Source organism: Curcuma longa, chromosome 4 (assembly GCF_044706935.1).
Source record: "Curcuma longa cultivar G26 ecotype Majalengka, Jawa Barat chromosome 4, ITB_CL_G26_1.1, whole genome shotgun sequence".
NCBI lineage: Eukaryota > Viridiplantae > Streptophyta > Magnoliopsida > Zingiberales > Zingiberaceae > Curcuma > Curcuma longa.
This window is the reverse complement of record NC_133864.1, coordinates 4362909-4383025: the sequence shown is the minus strand read 5'-3', so window position 1 is coordinate 4383025 and position 20117 is coordinate 4362909. Positions and strand designations below refer to the sequence as shown.

Here is a 20117-nt window from a genome sequence, read left to right as displayed (position 1 = left end):
TAGTTAGAAAATGCACACATCCATTATTTCTTCATGGCCGTCGTATGCGCTTCTTGATTTACCTTGGTGGTCGGTGGGAAAACTTTTGTGGAATCGAGCCGGCCACTCCAGAGATTGAATACATGAGACTGAAATTTTTTGTGGAATCGAGCCGGCCACTCTAGAGATTGAATACATGAGACTGACTGTGATTTATCAATTTTTTTAAACTATTTTTGTATTTATTTATTTAGGCATTATGTCAATGATGACAAAATATGAAATCGTTGCTTTATCGGCTCAGGTGACCCGCACACTTGAATGCGATAAATCATAAGGACATTTTATCTTAATATAGTATAGTGGTCATTTTACATAGGAGAGGTTAGGCATCCAATCGAAATATTTTGTAGCCGTTGAAAATTAATTAATCTCAAGACTCATTGTAGAGGCAAGGTATTATTTTAATGAACATTGATACCGCAGGTCTTTATAGACCTGACGTGTGCAAAACGAAAGTCAATGATCAATTCAGTTTAGTAGGTGGGTCAACAATCAAACTTTATATGACCGATTCAATTACAATTTTACTCAGCACTTGATCACTTGATCACTCAGTACTCAGCTATTTGGGCTACTCGACCACTTGGTCACTCGGCACTCAACTATCTCGGTTACTCGGCTACTCGAACACTTGGCCATTTGGTACTCGGCTATCTCGGTTACTCAGCCACTTGGCCACTCGGTACTCGTTATCTCGATTACTCGGTCATTCGACACTCGGCTATCTCAGCCACTCGGTACTTGGTAATCTCAGTTACTCGATCGCTCGGCCCAAACCCCGACTATTTCGAACACTCAGATATAGACTCATTTACCTTACCCACTCAGCCACATGCTCAATCCGAGCCTCGATTGTTAGTAGAAGTCCTAAAGCTAATTATGTGATGATTGACTAAAGATTTTTTATATCATATTCTATTATTAATAAAGACATAGTTTTTAGTTATTATACTTACTTCGTATTAGTGTAAAAAAATTAAGTATAATAATGTCTTTAGGTAGCTAGTTGTAATCTATATCATATCGATTGTTTGAATCGATAGTGAGATGATATAGAGAACACTACTCGTAATCATTATTAATCAATCATTAATATTCAGGGGCGATATTAATGCGCTGAGACTAGCATGTAAGTCAACTGGATGACTTGATCTCACAAGTCATGGATATGAGATATCGAGTTGACACATGGGTATACATTAGAGAATATATACTGAATTGACCCGCTATGAGAAAGTTTCATAGATCGTTATATGAATGTCATAAACTTTCTCATGTGACTATTGGTATGAATAGTCCTTAGACCTGAAATCACTACGATTCCCTACATAAGAAGTTATGTACTTTGGTATCGTCAAACGTCACCCGTAACAGGATGGACTATAAATGTGATCACTGGGTATGTAACAAATTATGCGGAGGGATGTGAGTGATGTAGATGAGATCTATCCTTCCCATATAACGGGAGTAATATCTTACGACATCTTGATAGAATAGGACCACGAAATACATGATCATGCTCAAATGAGATCAATATGAGATATTGAGTTCATTTGCTTGAGTGAGTCTATTTGGTGATCAAGAAACATAAAGATTGATAAAAAGATGACACAGTCTATGCCTCATTGATCAATCTAGATATCAAAGATAAAAGGACATGGTCATACATTATCATAGTCACGGAGGTTATGTCGGATCTCGACATTCTTGTCACTTGGGTAGCAATAATTAATTGTTAGATACTGCTCATTGCTTATGTTTCTAAAATAAATTTTAGAAACATTGCCAACGTTATAAAAACCTATTGGGTCACACACAAATTATATGTTGGTGCCCCGGTTAGTTTTGATGTGATCAACTAGGTTAAGTTAGGTCCTGTGTTGTTCTAATCTCTCTGCTAAGTGTGCAGGAACTTAGGTACGGAGGAAGTCGAGCGTAAGACGTAGCAGACGAGAAGGGTTGCACGGGAAAGTGAGCCGACGGGCTCGGTGCAATCCGAGGGACGCGGAAGCTACGGAAGAGTACACCGGTGAAGCGAGAAGGACGTGCGCGAAGTCCGAGGGACGAGAAGCCGGGAGGAAGCATGCTCGAGGGGCAAAAGGCCGGAGTCGGGTTCGGGTGAGCCTAACTCCGGTTGGCCAGAAATCACCCAACCAAAGATTCTACAAAAAGTCAACAAAAGTCAAACTGTTGACTTTGACCATTGACTTTGACTGTTGACTTTGACAGGAGAAGACGACGTAGACTTTGACCGTTTGAACGTGGCGGTTGAAAAAAAAAAGAAGAAAAATAATAATAATAAGATTTATCTTTTATCATATAAAAGATAAATGCTTATTTTTTATTAAGGATAATTCTCTTTATCTTTTATTAAAGATAAAGTTTATCCTTATTTTACTCAACGGCTACGATCAAGCTTATCTCTGATCAACGGTTAGGATCACATCAACGGATCAACGACCAAGAGAAAGTTCATCTACGATCAACGATCTAGATCTATTCTCTTGTGCTATAAATAGACTTAGAGTTTTAGAGTTAAATCATCAATTACTTTTATTGTTCTCTCTAAGTTGCTACAAGTGTAAAGGCTTCTCCGCCTAAAGGAGTTCTTATTGAGTGTTCATCGCCTTGGAAGCAACGATCCAGTTACAACTAAGTTTTTTTTAAAAGACTTGTGTGATTCGGTTAAGCCGTCTATTCACCCCCCTCTAGCCGGTCCAACCCGATCCTACATTATACTCTATTTGGAGATGGGTTCATTTTAGTTTGACTAAAAGAACAATTTGTAAGGTCTAAAGAATGTCCACATCTCCACAATGACATGATATTGTCCACTTTGGGCCTAAGCCCTTATGGTTTTGTTCTTGGGCTCTCCCCAAAAGGCCTCATGCCAATGGAGATATTTTCCATCCTTTCAAACTCATGATCTTTCCTATGTGTTTTAGATGTGGGACTATGTTTGCACCCTTGCAACCCAACAATCCCCCCCTCAAACAAAGGATCACTGGAAGCTCCGCTACCATTTCTCATGGTCCGGCTGCCATGTCCCTCATGGTCCGGCTGCCATGCCCCTCAAGGTCCAAGCCTCCCCTACTTCCTTTGTTTTCTCCGAGGGTCCCCACATGGTTAGATCTGGATCATGGCTCATCCGACGGTTAGTCCGATGAAGAGCGGCCTCGCTCTGATACCAATTGTAGGGTCTAAAGAATGTCCACATCTCCACAATGACATGATATTGTCCACTTTGGGCCTAAGCCCTCATGGTTTTGTTCTTGGGCTCTCCCCAAAAGGCATCATGCCAATGGAGATATTTTCCATCCTTTTAAACCCATGATCTTTCCTATGTGTTTTAGATGTGGGACTATGTTTGCATCCTTGCAACCCAACACAATTAAGTTCATTGGATGACCTAGACTTGAGTTAGACTCAAGTTGGTTTATAGAGATGGAGAAGAAATCAGAGCTAACATCTCTCCTCCAACCGTGATAGGAAACCTCCACCTCTTCATCTCCTAAGAAATAATTGAAGTTGCTCCTAAAACATAACTGAGTTGGTTAAATGAAATAGATTTGCAAAAAAAGATAAAGATTTAAATCCTGACGAAACTAAACAATACTCTCCTGCATCCATAGTCTTTGCAAGGAGTTAACAACATCGATCGATGATTTCCACAGAAGCATGAATATGCTAACAACTAACAAAAAACAAACTTAAAGAAGACCACAATAGAAACATGGACGCGATAAGTCATACATTGCTACTCGAACGAGAACAAAGAAAACAAATGATATAACCACACTTGAAAATAGAACCAGTTCAGTAAAACAAGTTTGGATGAGATTAGAATTTTTAATCAGCTTCATATTACAACTTGCAGCCATCAAAAGACTCACTAGAAGCACAATTCTGTTATCTGCCAATGCTAACGACCAGATCTCCAGCCAATCTACACAGATTTCTACTAAATCATTTACTCGGATTCGCATTACAACTTGCGGCCACCAAAATAGAGTGAACAGATCATTTAGTCATTCTCATTCAGGTGATCTTCTTGACAATATCCTTGATCACTTCGTTCATGTCAAGCTTCCTCATGGGGTTAAAGGGCCGCGGCATATTCTGCGAAGAAACATAGCAGGATAAGATACATTGCCAGATAAGATGTTGACTTCTTAAAAACTGATGCAATATGTTCAATTTTGTGTGATAGTAAAGACAGATGATTGATAAATTGAATCGATTAAAAATAAATGAAAGTAAACAAGAGACCAGTGTGAGATTGAACTACAAGTTGTTATGGACAACATATATGCAGCAATGTTGTAGAAGAATCACCAGTAAAGACACAAAAATTTGACCGCCTTCCTCTCGTATCTCAAAGCATCCTCGTCGTGGCTGTGAATATTGGATCATGATAACAGTTAGATAAAGTAGAATAAACAGCAAATATGGAACAGAATTATGAAGGGGGTTGAACAGTTACATGATTTATCATTTGAGCAATGTAATTCTCAACCATGGAAAGTTACAAAATTGATATGCAAATACATATTGAAATATGAACCAGGAAGGTCTGTGTTCTACATATTCAGTGTTTCAAATTTAAAGAATAAAGGACAATATGTAATCATCTTTGTCAAGTCATATTAGTGTCAACTATTTGGGATTGGCTGCAGATCTTATTCCTCCATTGTACAATTAGAACACATTCCATATGAATGATTTTAACAAATGGTCTTGGCCAACATGGAAATTAGCAAGACTAAACCTAAGCAAAGATGGAATACACTCCATGATCATTAAAAGGAGTGCATGCAGTCATACTCATCAAGAAGCTATTTGAATGTTTAAATGCAAGACTCGAAAGAGGTCTGAAGAAATCTATTCAGTTAGACGGTTTCAAAGTAAAAATGATGTGCTACACTGCTAAGAAACAGGAAAAAGAATATTTAACAAATGAAACTTTGAAAATATTGACACGTAGGGGGTGTGAACATCTAACAACATTTTCTTAAAGGTGAAATAATGTAGCAGTTCCACACCCAATTGAACAGCAATCAACAAGGTAAGGGGGAATAACAGTTACTATTAGGAACTAAGAGTGCACTTTATGAATATACAATATGCAATTCAGTGTCACTCGAATTGGCCAATGCAGAGAGATGCTTCGGTTCGAGCGAGATTCTGACTCTAGCAATATAACATTGACAGATCCTATAGCCCATTTTCCTTGTATCACAAATATATATATAGTGATGGAAACTCAAACATAAAGAATTAAAAATAAATTATAGTATTGTGGAGGCATAAGCCATTTTGAATATCATAGAACTATAACTTGAAGCATTATTTAATTAACTCACATTAGAAAGCATGTAGACAATAAAAACTGATGGTTGAATAACAAATGATTTGAATGTCCTAGTCCTTTAAGGTTGTATTCACTCATGTCCCAAATGAGCACTATTTTTGTTTGAATAGATTTCATGTGGATTAACATCTACAGGCATGTGGGAAAGAGTGTTGAGCAGCACATCCGCTACTATAAGGGAGAAGCATGGTAGTATTCATACTCTCATAATTCCAGATAGTTCAGAAAGCACATAGGCCTTTAAACTTGAAAGGGCTGTATGGCAGATGGACACAATGACATTGTTTTCAACACAAACCATTAGATGTGCAATGCTCAGAAGCAGAGTAACATACTTTGTCAGGGTTGATTGAAACATTGATTCCAGGAACAGCATTTTCCAGTCCTTCCTTCACTTGTATCGCCCTTGTCATGAAAGACTTGCATTGCTTGCTGGAAAAATTAGTCATCAGAGAAATGTATAATGTCATTGAAATAGTCTGGTTAATGTAAGAAGTGTGTCTCTTGAATGGACCTTATCATATCCAAGTTCTATTCATATGCAATGCCTAACCAAGATGACTATCTCAATTCCTTGCAACTTTAGCCTATAAAATTTCTTACGAATACGTGTATATTTTTTGTGTGTCAGCTTACATCTTTAGAAGGAACAACCACTATATTAAAGCATAAACAAAAAAGGTTTTTTTGTACACTATAACAAATTGCCTAGACTCATGCTGCTAGAAAGTCAATCAGTGTGATACATCTTAGCATATTTAAAAAAAAAAACCCCCCACAGAAGCATATGCTTCCACATATGCCCCATATGCAATATGTGGTGAGTTGGTGGCATGCAGTTTTTAAATTATGTCTAGCACAAATTATCTTCCATGTTAAAACTAAGCCAATAAATGAAAACAAAAGCATACATGAATTAAGTATAAAAAAAAAAACTGACAGCACATAAGAAAGGAAAACATACATAAAGAATCTAAAACTAGCTAAGTTAGAGCAAAAGTGAAATCTGGATAAATCAAGAAATTTGAAATACCTTGGTTGAAGGTTCCAAACTTGAAACTACTAGATTCCATCACTCAAACAGGTCATCTAATATAATTGTCTTGTTTTATCATCAATTAGGATTACAACTATTTCCTTATATATTACTATTTTTTTTCCTATTTTATGCCTAATAACTCCAAATATTCATCGCAATGCCCTCAGCTTTTGCTACATCTTGTGCATACTTTTTACAACTATTTGGGGTGTCAATGGGTTGTGCAGCGCCCCACCCCAGATTTGCACATGCCTGGTTATAGTCAGAACCGACATGGCTAGGTTTAACTAGACCATGCCCAAGCTAGCACAACCGAGTTCAATGATGTCATGCCAGAGTCAATACAAGAAAACTAATCTCAACCCAAATCATGTTAAGGCCAGCATAGGACGGCTGGGATCCCAACCTAAATCATGACAAGTTTGATACCTTTCCTATCCAACACCTAGAACCATAAAATGTGATAATTCATATCACAATCATATAATTTTTCTGCATTTTAACCTAATGGCTCACATAGATAACTAAGGGCGACAATTTAAGTGAACTAATCATAACTGATCTGGTCAATTTTTTAACTAAAACAGATCAATGTAATAAACAACTTAATTTAACATTGTTTAAATTAAATTATATTCATTTTAATATAAGTTAAAATAAATTTATTATAAGGTTATATTAATTTAAAAGCATAAATAAAATTATTTATTTTGTACTTATTTTTATATTTTTGACAGATAAACATTTAATGGTTTCCTCCCTCTTTCTATCTGTACAAGGAGATGAACGGAAGGAAACCTCTACTTCTTTCAGTCTTTCCAAGAAACCAAAACAAGAACGTCTCAGGGCCAAATCCTAAGTTCATAAGTTTATAAAAACAATGGTCTTGTTTGAGTATTTCGATAACAAGAACCTCTGAGGGCTTTTTGCCCCAAACAAAATCCTGCAAAAAGGCTTGCAACACTTACTTTTCCTCAAATTTTCAGGTTTGACATCATTCATAGTATAAAAAAAAACAAAGATAACCTTTTTCTTTGTGTTTGCTTAGTGCATCGAAACAAAAGCGCGCATAAATCTCCACAACTTTTAGGATTTCCTATAAGCAAAAAAAAAAAAAAAAAGGATCGCTCGATTTTCCTATTTTCCTTACCAGAAATCATCTTTTTTCCAATAATAAGTAGGATCACTCACCACGCCTCGATGATCACAGTCTTCGACGGCACAACGGCGGCAGAATCATCCTCTTCCGCCGGAGAAACGGGCGCCTCTTCAGCATCGTATGTCTTCTCCTTGGCCGTCGCGTCCTCGGCCTTTCTCCTGCCGCCTCTCGCCCTCTTCGGCTCCCCGTTCGACGAAGGCTTCGCCTTCTTGGGCGGCGGATGATCCGCCCTCTTCCCGGCGGTGACGCTCCTCGTCTTCCGAGGCGATAGAACCGGCGTCGGCGCCGTGGGTCTCGTCTTCCTCTTGGGCGCCATGGTCTCTCTCTCACTCTCCGCCCCTTTCTCTTTCGTACAGGTCGTGTCAACTCCCCTGGGACAGGGTGACTGGCAGCGTATGAGATAAGCCAAGTATCACGATCTTTTTCCCGCCATTTTGCAGTTGGACCCACTAAAAAAAAAACTCTTGTTCAGCGTCTATCGTCGCAGAACAATAACCGAATTAGACATTTTTCTTCCTGTCGACTGGTGGAATCTCATCTATGCCCCAGTTAACCTCCTACTTCCTTGCTTCAACGAAAGTAGAATCTGTATTTCTAATAATTTTGTTTTTTTTTTTTTTTTAAAAAAGTGAAATTTGTTCATCTTAATGGCGGAGCCACCCTATACAGTAAATTTCACGATCATCTATAAAAAAAATAAATCAAAAAATTATAATTAATCACATCTTTTTAATAACTAGGCGACCTCTTACTTCTTACCTGTCTTATAATATGTGATTCATCCATGATAAAATATTCGGATCATTCAAAAGGATTCCAAACATCAAGAATAGTACAATATTTTTTTACAATTAAATCATTTAAAATTGTCTTTTAAGATTTAGAAATTAGATTATAATATTAAATATAAAAATATTTTTAAAATAAAAAAAAAAATTAATTGTTCACAAGATATGCTGGATAAGTAATGTGGGATAAAAATTTGGTACATCCATGAGTAATTAAATTTTTTTCATTTTAAATTTTTTTTTGTATTTAATACTATAACTTAACTTCTAAACCTTCAAATGAAAATCTTAAATAGCTTAATTTAAAGTCAAAATAATAAAAAAAGATAAAAAAATAAAAAAATCTTCCGAGAAATTGGAAGTTTTTTGGGTGCTATATATAATATCCTGCGTGTTTTATCCTACGAAACATTCAATCAATAACTAATTTTTTCTCATTTTGAAAATCTTTTATGCTTAATACTATAACTCAACTCTTAAACTCTAAAGGAAGATCTTAAATAGCTTAATCATAAATTTAAAAAATAAAAAATGACATTGTTACTATTCTAGACACCCAGAATACTTCTAGGCATTTGAAATCTTCTATCACGCACAATGCACACAGGATCAGGCACGTAAGGTATCAGAACTAATATATAATTCTAATACCATAAGCACCTTATCTTATGTGACTCGTCGGCGATAAAAGATTCCGAACACCCGAAAGTATTTTGGACGCCCAGAATAGTAACAATATAATTTTTTATTTTATTTTTTAACTCACGATTAAGACATTTAAAATTTTCTTTTTTTTTATTTAAGCATTGGGTCATAATATTAAATACAAAAGAATTTCCAAAACGAAAAAAAATAGATGCTCATAGGATGTGTCGGATTGTTATCACACACTTCTTATCTAACACACCTTGTGAAAAATGAATTTTTTCCCCATTTTGAAACTTTTTTATACTTGATACTATAACCAAATCTCTAAATCCTAAATAGAAAATCTTAAATGACTTCATTTCATTGTAAGTAATAAATAAAAATAAAAAATGACATTGTTATCGTTTCAGTACTTGGAATACTTCGAGCACCTGCACCTAAAATCTTCTGTTATACACTAGGATCAAACGCTTAGGATATCAGAACTATATATTTAAAGTTTTGATATCCTGCGCGTTTTATAATGCGCAACTCGTCTGCTATAGAATATTCGAAGTATCCAAAATAATAACAGTGTCTTTTTTAATTTTTATTTTGGCTTACGATTAAAAGATTTTAATTTTTTTTTTTATGATTTATGAGTTGAATTATAGTATTAAGCATAATAAAATTTTCAAAAAAAAAAAGTTAAGTTACTCCACATTTCTTATCTTAACACACTTTGTGAGCAATTAAATTTATTTTATTTTAAAAATAAATATAATACTGTAGTTCAACTCCTAATTATAAAAAAAATTAAATGGTTTAAGAGTAAATTTAAAAAATAAATAACTAATAAAAATAAAAAATAAAATATCTACTGTTACTATTTCGGACGTCCTGAATATTATATTATAAGACACGTTGGATATCAAAATCGTGTGTGTGAATCGAAGATGACTGAATTCACATCGATTATCCAAGAGAAATCAAAAAATACAAACAACCCCTTCACTTTATAATCAATTCAATTCAAGATTATTTTTCTATCGGAGAAAATTAATTCGAAGTGCATCTTAATTAGAAATGAATATATAAATATCTGAGTGGTATCGTAGTTCTAAAGTAAATTGAATCTTGATTTTTTTGTTATTTCTCTGAATTCCTATTAGGGATGAAAAGTAAAATTATTGAAACTTATTTACTTTATTAAAAATTTAAGACGAAGAAAGTTACGATTCGATAGATGAAAAAAAACGAATATATAAAACTTATTTAAATTCCCTTCTACTATAATAAAATTATCATATTATAAAAATTTGTACCTAAATTTTATCATCATTTTTTCTTATTTTTCTCTTACTTCGACCTCTTCTTTTATATTTCTTGGTCGAACATATATAAATTTTAATGGACCTAACCGAATTAGCACTGAATGGTATATTTATAATAATAGAGTAAGATTTGAATTCCTACGAGTTTATATCTTTAAGAATTAATTTTTCTCACTTAAGAGAATATTATAATTTATCTCCATTCTAAAAGATTTTGGGATAGATAATAGAGGAACGTCTAAAATATATGACAAAGACAAATCCACCCTTAAATTAGGGTGGGCTTCGACTCCACCTATTCCTTGTGTTTTTCAACTACAAACAAAAGATAAATCTTTTCAGGCAATCAGTCCTAGATATATAGTCAACGATTACCAATCCTAGTCCTGACTACGCCTTGGCATGAGCGGTCTCATTTTACTGTAATTGATCGAACCAATGTAGCCATCTAACTATCAAATAGCGTTCGATCGTAGTCACCTCAACTATCGGGAAACGACCTCAAACATCTTCCAACTGATCGATGGCAATGTGGTTTAGCTCCAAAATTGAGAAGGTCTAAAGGGACAACAATATGATGTGTCTAAACTCTATTATTGCTTTATTTAATTATACATAATATAAATAAAGCAATAATAGAGTTTAGACACACACATCATAATAGAGCAAATTTAAATATTTTAGATTTAATTTTTCTTTCGAACAAATTTAATAGATTGATCTCTCTTAATTATCTTCGTAAATTAAGGTAAGTAAGAAGAGCACACAAAGAATTCATTTGTCTTTTTCACAAGATTTTTTTTCATCTTAAATTCTTTGTCTTCTTCAATCTATACCTTCGAATAAATAGCGAACGAACTCTCAGCTTTGTTTGGATAAGGTGAAAAAAATATTTATCAATAGAAGGGGAAGTGAGGGAGGGGAAGGAAGAGAAAATTAAAAAAATAAAATATTTGAAAGGATCGAATATTTATCAACGTAACATATGTTATTTTATTTAGAGTAAAGGAAATAGAATAAAAATTAAATATATAAAGTTTATAAAAATACTTTCACTTCTTAAAAATGATAACACATCTAGAGGACGGATAAAAAATTTTAAAACTATGTCAGCATTACAGGTAAAAGTTAGAATATGGAAAGTCCTAAAATATACTATGCATGCTTTCTGGATAAGTCTTTATATCTTTGGAGGAGGAGAAGAAGAAAAATATTAGGGTTATCTGTCTTTATGCCCTCTCAAATCTCAACCTCGAAGAGATTTGCGATGACAACACTGACGTCATAAAGTGTGAATAGTTGAATACCGTATGGTGATAGAGCGCTCTGTGTGAGGAGTGATGGCACAAAAATAAGATACTTAAACAAATGAATTAATTTAAAAATTAATATTTTAAAATAAAGATAAAATTATAATAAAATATCCTTGAGTCCTCTTCCCCTTCCTTACACCTCCAATCAAAATATAAAAAATTATAACAATTCATAATTATACAAGGAGAAAACTTATCCTCTCTCCTCTTCGCCTCTTTAACTCATTCTATCCTAAATAAAGGTCAAAATTCTCATTTCTTTTATTTACCTTTCTTCCACCTCCTCCCAAAAAGGAGGGTAAGTGCAATCTTCATTTTTATTATCCATAAACAAATTAAAAGAGCACTTCATCAATTTTTTATAGAATAATATTTGTGTATTAAAAATAATTTTAATTAAAATAATTTAATCATCATAAATAAAAAATATTTTATTAAAATACTTTTGCTTTTATTTAACCTAATTTTGCAATAATATTAAAATAAGGATTTTAAAATAAAAATAAAATAATATTTAAATAATTTTATAATATAAAATAAATAAAAAATAAATTTATAATATCAAATTTGCTAATCAAATTTAAATATATAAAAGTTGCAAACCATCTTAATTAATAATTCAATAATATATAAATGAATCAAACTTAAGTAAAAGTTGAATTAAGCTCACACAAAAAAACAAACAAAATTAAAATTTTTTATTTTAATAATTTAATTTATTTTTAAATTCGATGATTTCTTTATCAAATACATAAATAATATAAAAACTTAATTCAACTTATTTCATTGACAATAGAACCTATTGACTTTTAACGAGTATACTGTTCAACTTAATTTTTTTTTAATCCAGATTTTGTGCTCAACTAATAGTCTTCCTCTCTATTAATCTATTTATCTTAATATATCGGATAAATTTAAAAATATGAATGATTATTTATTCAAGTAAATATCCTAAATTTTTTATTCTATGAAAAAAAATATATATTTTGTAGTGTATATAGTTCAGATTCGAATAGTTAATATTTGAATAATCTGTTATCATAGTTCATCAGCTATCGTTCATCTGCCACCAAAAAGATATAAAAGGGCATAAAAACTATTATATAATTTTAATAAATAAAAACATATATAATTATACATATACCGTAAATTCTGGGCCATGACCTGGATCAAAAGTGGTCTGGTGGCCCGTTCAAACAAGTGGTCCCCACTACATGCTGCCAACCAGAACGGTCAGTTTCTTCAACGCTGCGTATGACCGTGTACACAATCCTTCGGAGCCATGCCAATCCAAACGGGCTATCGGAGTCGTTAACAAGATCTAAACGAATCAAATATTGATAAATAAATTTAATATGTGATAAAAATTTATTTATAATTATTTAATATATAAATCAATTAAACAAATAAATATGACTTATATATTAAATTAAATAAATAAATTTAAATATATATAATCAATTTATTAATATGAGCATAACTTATGAATTATATTCATTAATAACTTTTTTATTAATATAATAAATAAATAAATTTTTTAAAAATAATAAATAAATTTATATTATTAGATTTTTAATTAATCAAATAAATTTAAAATTGTAAAATTTTTAAATAATTAAATATATCTAAATTAAAAATTTGATAATATTTAAATAAACTAAAATTAAATTAAATTTGTATAAAGATCAAATTCATAAAAAAAATAAATTAAATTTAAATAACTATTCTAAAATTTAATTCATTTTAAACTCGAATGATTCAATTAACTCGAAGTTCTAGTCGTTAATCACCATACCATTTTACCCAACGGCTCTGATCGACTCAGGTCAATCTGGTAATTAAGTTTCAAATAAAGGTCCCTTTTTGTCCTTTCAAAAAAACCGCCTGCTATTTAAGCGTTCTTCGTCTCTGCCTTTAGGGTTGATCGTCCGCCGCTAGGGCTTCTGATCTTTGAAGTGAGATCTCATTGCTTTATGATCACTCTCACTTTTCTCATTCCAAATCTGCTGCAAATGTGATATTTTAACCGTTAATTGATCTGTTTTTGGTTTTTTTTCTGTTTGATTAATAGGAATCGAGAATTCAAGAGATGGCCCCTCCTCAGCCGAAGAGCGGGCTCTTTGTTGGGCTCAACAAGGGGCACATCGTGACCAGAAGGGAGTTGCCTCCTCGGCCTTCGAGCAGAAAAGGGGTATGAATCTCGAACTCATTGGAAGTGATGTTCTAATCTGCTGATGATGGCCTACAATCTCATTGTTTTATACTTCGTATTGTAGTTGCATGAACTTGTAGTTTCAAAGCTCGCGTATTACCGTTTAATCTATAGCTTGTTTGCATATAAGCACTTATTGCAACCATCTGTGATTATCGATTTCCAATCTCGGTTCCACAGCCACGGCGTTGTTGTATGAATAGTTCTATCTGAGAATCCTTTAGATGTGTTGGTAATTATCACATCTTTAAACCGTTTCAATGCATATTTATCACTGTGCCTAGCTTTTGTGTTGTTGTTGTCGGTCCTTTAATCCCTTGATTTCATGCCCATGTTCATACGATGAAATATGATGAATGTATGATTCTGGAACCTAGGTAATTTGATTGAGCATCTATGCTGTTTTATGCGTTTCTATATTCTGTAAAGCTCGGGTTTTGCAATGTATTTCGTTATTATTTCCAATTAGCGGTATTTCCAATTAGCGGTCAATGCCATTGTCACTTTTGGCAAATTTCTGATTCACACTGGAAATTCATAAGCACACAACTTAGTTCTTTGTAGCTTGAATGAATTGGATAGCTTAAGATGTACCTTTTGAAATTTTATACCAGAAAACTAGCAAGAGGGTGCATTTTGTGAGGAGCTTGATCAGGGAAGTTGCTGGCTTTGCTCCCTATGAGAAGAGAATCACTGAGCTTTTGAAAGTTGGGAAGGACAAGCGAGCACTTAAAGTTGCCAAACGAAAGCTGGGCACACACAAGAGGGCCAAAAAGAAGAGAGAGGAGATGGCTAATGTTCTCCGAAAGATGAGGTTTATTACTCAATCTTTTTATTCATTTTTTTCTGAATGGTTTGAATTAATTTTTTTCTATCTAAATCAAAATACAACATTATATCAATGTCCAATAATTGATTCAAATTGATTTTGTTTTTCTGGGTTTTTAATTTTTCATTCTACTTCTATGCAACTGAGTTTTATCAATCAGCTGATTTGTTTCATCGAATATATTGATATTATTTATCACTGTTTGTCATGCCCTTGCTGTTATGGAATTATCATTGATTAGTTTTTTAATGAGAAATTGAATCTTTGACTAAACACACTGATGCTAAACATCAACAAAAAGACAAGTGTTTGGTTACCCTTGTACTAATCACAAGTGCCTTTGATATCAAGTTGAAGGCTGCTATAAGACCACTTGTTAGTTTCAAAGTTACCAAAAGAATCAGTGGTAATATCAATCCTAATAAAATCTATGCTTGAATCTTTCTTCAACTTGCCCAAACATACAAAAGAGACAAAACCTAGCTTATATAACGTTGGCATCCCTTAATTTGATGTTTTTCTTAGCTAATTTTTAACTCTTCTAAACCCATGAGTAATTCTCAAAGGTGTTGCTGTACTGTTGTCGATACATGCTAAGATTTTGTAATGAAAAATTTCAACTGCAAAGAGATATTCAATCACTTACTCCTTGTGTATTTAGGTCTGCTGGGGTGAGTGATAAGAAGAAATGAGGCTGTCTGCGGGATCCGTAGCTTCAATCTTAATCATACATTGCTGGGGTTAATTCAGTTGTATGCAACAGTAATTGTTGACTCGTGCTAGCTATTATTTTCAGCAACTGATCTGCTTCATCTCTCTTTGAACTGTTCTTTTATCCTGTGGTTTGAGAACTTTTGTAATTTTTAGCCTGGCAAAGCTGGATCCGAAGTATTACTTATTAACAGGCTTAATTCTGGTTAATCATTTAAAACTTTATGTTATCTTTAGAGAATTTTATTTGTATCTGAACTTTGAGGTGCATAGTCCATAACCTAGGCATAAACTTTCATCATCCAAGTGTTTGTTAATAGAAAACATTACATTGTTGTTGTTTTTTATTTTTAAAGAATTTTTTGCAATCATTTTACCCCTTATTAATCAAATATTCTCGCCCTAAGAAAATTAAATTTTCTTATAATAAATAAGTTTGATTTTTTATTTTTAAAAAATTTCTTATAATTGTTTCGTTTTAGGTTCATATTGAGATCATTTGGCCTCTCTTTCAGGGTAAGATGGTTCAGTTTTTTTACTTCACAGCGTATCCAGTAAATTTATTAATTTCAGAATTGATGCTTCAGTTTCATATTCAGCTATTAAATAAATTTAAAAAGTGAGGTGTTGTTGTAGGTATATGCTGAATGGATTTAGAATTTTAGAAATAATATTTTGTTTTTTTATCATCAGATCATGTCTTAGGCCTGTAACAGACGTTAAGGCAAAGGATAATTCATTGAAGGGGACGTTTGGTATACATTTGGTAATGAGAATGAGTATTATTTTCATTGAGGGGTTAATGACAATGAGAATGATTATCGGATTTTTGGTGCTTAGTATAGATATTGGAATGAGTATTATTTCCATTAATGTTGTTTGGTTTGGTTTAAATTATGGAATGAGAATTAGTCCAACGAATTCGCCGTTGATGCTGTTGTACTTGAAGTCGTCGAGCACGGTGATGCGACAGTCTTGGGAGGAGAGGAGGTGGAGGTGGAGGGGATGGGCGAGGAGAAGCAGGTTGCTCCATCCCTTTTTCTCTCACCTGTACTCCATGAGAAGGGCCTGGCGAAGGAGGCTTCGTTGGAGATTGGATAGCAGGCACTGAATCGATCGAGGATTGGCTCATAGGCGGGATCAGGAGAGTTGTGAGGCGCACAACGTCGGCGAAGCCCGGGGCGAAGGGCAGTGAGTTGCCCTGCTGTGCGAGGCGCATCGGTGCGGAGGAGTAGCAGAGGAAGGTCTGGCCGCTGTTGAGGCGGAGAGTGTGCTTGGTGAAGGAGGCGTTGACGGAGACGTCGATGAAGGCGTTGACGGAGGAGATGGAGATCGCGGTGGCGGCGGTAGTGGTGGAGCAGGTGACGAAGGGGCTTCCACGAACGAGAAAGAAGCGAAGGGGAAAAAAGTTGCACGCGATGGGAATGAGTTTAGCGATAACTAGGGGAGAGGTAGGTTATGAAATCAGAAGTATCAAATCATTATTTTGATTTCCATTCTCGTTTATCAAGCATTAAGAATGAGAATGAAATAGATTTTATTTCCATTTATCTCTCCTAAACTCGCCTATCAAGCGCCAGTATTTTAATGACTTATCTATTTAATTTAAAATTTTTAAAGATATATTTATCTCTCAATTAGATATCACATCATATCCTTATTTTAATGAATTTAATGGGCAAAACTCTAAAGATCTCCTTTATTTCTATATCGTCGAACGGGTTTAATATTTTTAAAGAGAGATTTATATTTTTAAAGAGAGATTTATCTCTCAATAGGATATAGCATTACAGTATAATTTTATCCTATTCTATTCTAGTTTATCAATTAATCGAAGAATTTTAAATAATTATACATGAGAAAATAATAAAATGAGAAAAGAACAATTTTTTTCTCAATTATTATTTAACTTTTTTTGTTTCAATTTGTTATTATTAATAATATTATTTTTCTTAGTGAAAGTATTATTATATTAATATATAATCGAGCTGAAATGACAGATTTCACTCTTCCAAAAGAACAGGACTAGAATTGACTCAACTTGAGTAGTTTACAATAGACTGCACTAGTGTTTTTTACAGAAAGATAAACTCGTACATCAAGCATACGCCTCAGTGAATTAATCGACCTCCTCAATCTTCGGTCCTGTTGCTCCGGCACCAGCCGAGGCCGGAGCACCTTCCTGCATGCCAGCAGCTGCTCCACCCTGATACATCTTGGCTATGATGGGGTTGCAGATACCTTCCAGTTCCTTCATTTTGTCCTCGAACTCCTCCGCCTCCGCCAGCTGATTCCGTCCAACCATCCGATGGCCTTCTCTACCGCGTCTTCGATCGTCTTCTTGTCCGCCGGGGGCAGCTTGCCGGCGATCTTCTCGTCCTTGATTGTGTTCCTCATGTTGTATGCGTAGTTCTCGAGGGCGTTCTTGGCCTCAACCTTCTTCTTGTGATCCTCGTCCTCGGCCTTGTACTCTAGGCCTCCTCAACCATCTTCTCGATCTCTGCCTTGCTGAGCCTGCCCTTGTCGTTGGTGATGGTGATCTTGTTCTTCTTCCGGGTGGTCTTGTCCTCGGCCGAGACGTTGAGGATGCCGTTGGCGTCGATGTCGAAGCAGACGTTGATCTGTGGACGCCTCTGGCGGCCGGAGGAATGCCGGAGAGCTCGAACTTACCGAGGAGGTTGTTGTCCTTGGTCCGAGCTCGCTCGCCCTCGTAGACCTGGATCAGGACGCCGGGCTGATTGTCGGAGTAGGTGGAGAAAACTTGCTCCTTTTTGGTGGGGATCGTCGTGTTTCTCGGAATCAAGACCGACAGCGCTGCCGGCGGTCTCCAGCCCAAGCGCACAGAGGCGTGACGTCGAGGAGCAGCAGATCCTGCACCTTCTCGTTTCCCTCGCCACTCGAGGATGGCGGCTTGGACAGCGGCGCCGTAGGCTACGGCCTCGTCCGGGTTGATGCTCTTGCAGAGCTCCTTGCCGTCTTGAAGAAGTCTTGGAGCAGCTGCTGGACTTTCGGGATCCTCGTCGATCCACCGACGAGCACACCGACGTCGTCGACGCTGCTCTTATCCATCTTTGCGTCCCCTCAGGCATTTCTCCACAGGCTCCATGCATTTCCTGAAGAGGTCCATGTTGAGCTCCTCGAATCGAGCTCGGGTGATGGTGGAGTAGAAGTCGATGCCCTCGAACAGAGAGTCGATCTCGATCGTGGTTTGGGCGGTTGAGGAGAGAGTTCGCTTCGCCCTCTCGCAAGCTGTTCTGAGCCGTCGAAGAGCTCTAGGGTTGCCGCTGATATCCTTCTTGTGCTTCCTTTTGAACTCCTGCACGAAATGGTTCACCATCCTATTATCGAAGTCCTCACCGCCGAGGTGCGTGTCGCCGGCTGTCGCCTTCACCTCGAAGATGCCCTCTTCGATGGTGAGAAGAGAAACATCGAAGGTCCCGCCTCCGAGATCAAAGATCAGCACGGTCTTCTCGCCGGAGCTGCTCCCCTTCTTGTCGAGGCCGTAGGCTATGGCTGCTGCCGTGGGCTCGTTGATGATTCGCAGTACATTGAGGCCGGCAATGACGCCGGCGTCCTTGGTGGCCTGCCGCTGCGAGTCGTTGAAGTAGGCAGGGACCGTGACCACGGCGTTCTTCACAGTGGTTCCGAGATACGCTTCGGCGATCTCCTTCATCTTTGTGAGCACCATGGAGGAGATCTCCTCGGCGGAGAACTGCTTCTCCTCGCCTTTGTACTGGACGACGATCATGGGCTTGTCGCCGGGGCCAGCAATCACTTTGAAAGGCCATAGCTTGATGTCGCCTTGAACGGAAGGATCACTGTAACGCCTCCCAATCAAACGTTTGGCATCTGACGAAACATAGAAATTTGAATCAGAATCTGTTACTTTTCTACGATTTCAAATCAGCGATTCACAAAGTAACTTGGGTGCAAAACAAATCAGAAAAATATAATTACAATTCTAAAGACGGAGCGAAATGTATCTTTAACTCTAACAAAAATTCGCCAATAGAAAGTTGCTAGCGGCAACAGAGAACTCAATTCTGGACACCGATAAAACAAAACCATCGTAATTGAGAACAAATCGAACACACACAAAAGATGACACTCTGACAACGGTTCTAGCAAAGCTGAGAGGTGAAACACAAATCAAAACAGCACATCCATCATAATATGGAAAAAGAATCTCGAGAAACAAATAGAAAGGAGAATCTTCCACTTACCTGAACACCGTGTTGGTAGGGTTCATCGCGACCTGGTTCTTGGCGGCGTCGCCGATGAAGCCGCTCAATCGGTGCCAACGCGACGAGGAAGGGGTGGTGCGATTGCCCTGGTCATTGGCGATGATCTCCACCCGGTCGTGCTGCCACACTCCGACGCACGAGTAGGTGGTTCCCAGATCGATCCCGATCGCCGGACCCTCAACCTTGGCGCCAGCCATTGCCTCCGAGAATAGAAGAGATTCCGAAAAAGAGGAGGAAGAAAAGAGATCGATTGCTTTGTTCTTCACGCGAATTTCGATCGCTGAAACAAAACGCTACGAGTTGTGGAAGACGGAGGAAGGCCGTGTTCAATATATTGCCTTCGGGTGGGAATTCTGGAAGCTTTCCCTTGGTCGTTCGTGGCCGTTGGATTCATTTGATTGATATTGGACGGCGATGGATGATACCTCTGGGCGCCTCTTGCTGCTTC

The 20117-nt window shown here is 36.1% G+C and overlaps 1 protein-coding gene and 2 pseudogenes across 1 annotated transcript; 1 reads left to right on the top strand and 2 right to left on the bottom strand.

The window, feature by feature from the left end:
* LOC141826939 (uncharacterized) overlaps nt 1-8020 on the bottom strand; it is a 16200-nt pseudogene extending 8180 nt beyond the window's left edge.
* Nucleotides 8021-13593: 5573 nt separating this feature from the next.
* LOC141827778 (large ribosomal subunit protein eL36y-like) lies at nt 13594-15625 on the top strand. The gene is made up of 4 exons (XM_074715100.1): nt 13594-13628; nt 13745-13864; nt 14500-14699; nt 15376-15625. The coding sequence occupies exons 2-4, from the start codon at nt 13763-13765 to the stop codon at nt 15404-15406; spliced, it is 333 nt and encodes a 110-aa protein (XP_074571201.1). The 5' UTR covers nt 13594-13628; nt 13745-13762; the 3' UTR covers nt 15407-15625.
* A 1780-nt stretch (nt 15626-17405) lies between these two features.
* LOC141828300 (heat shock cognate 70 kDa protein-like) lies at nt 17406-19885 on the bottom strand (annotated as a pseudogene).
* Nucleotides 19886-20117: the final 232 nt, after the last annotated feature.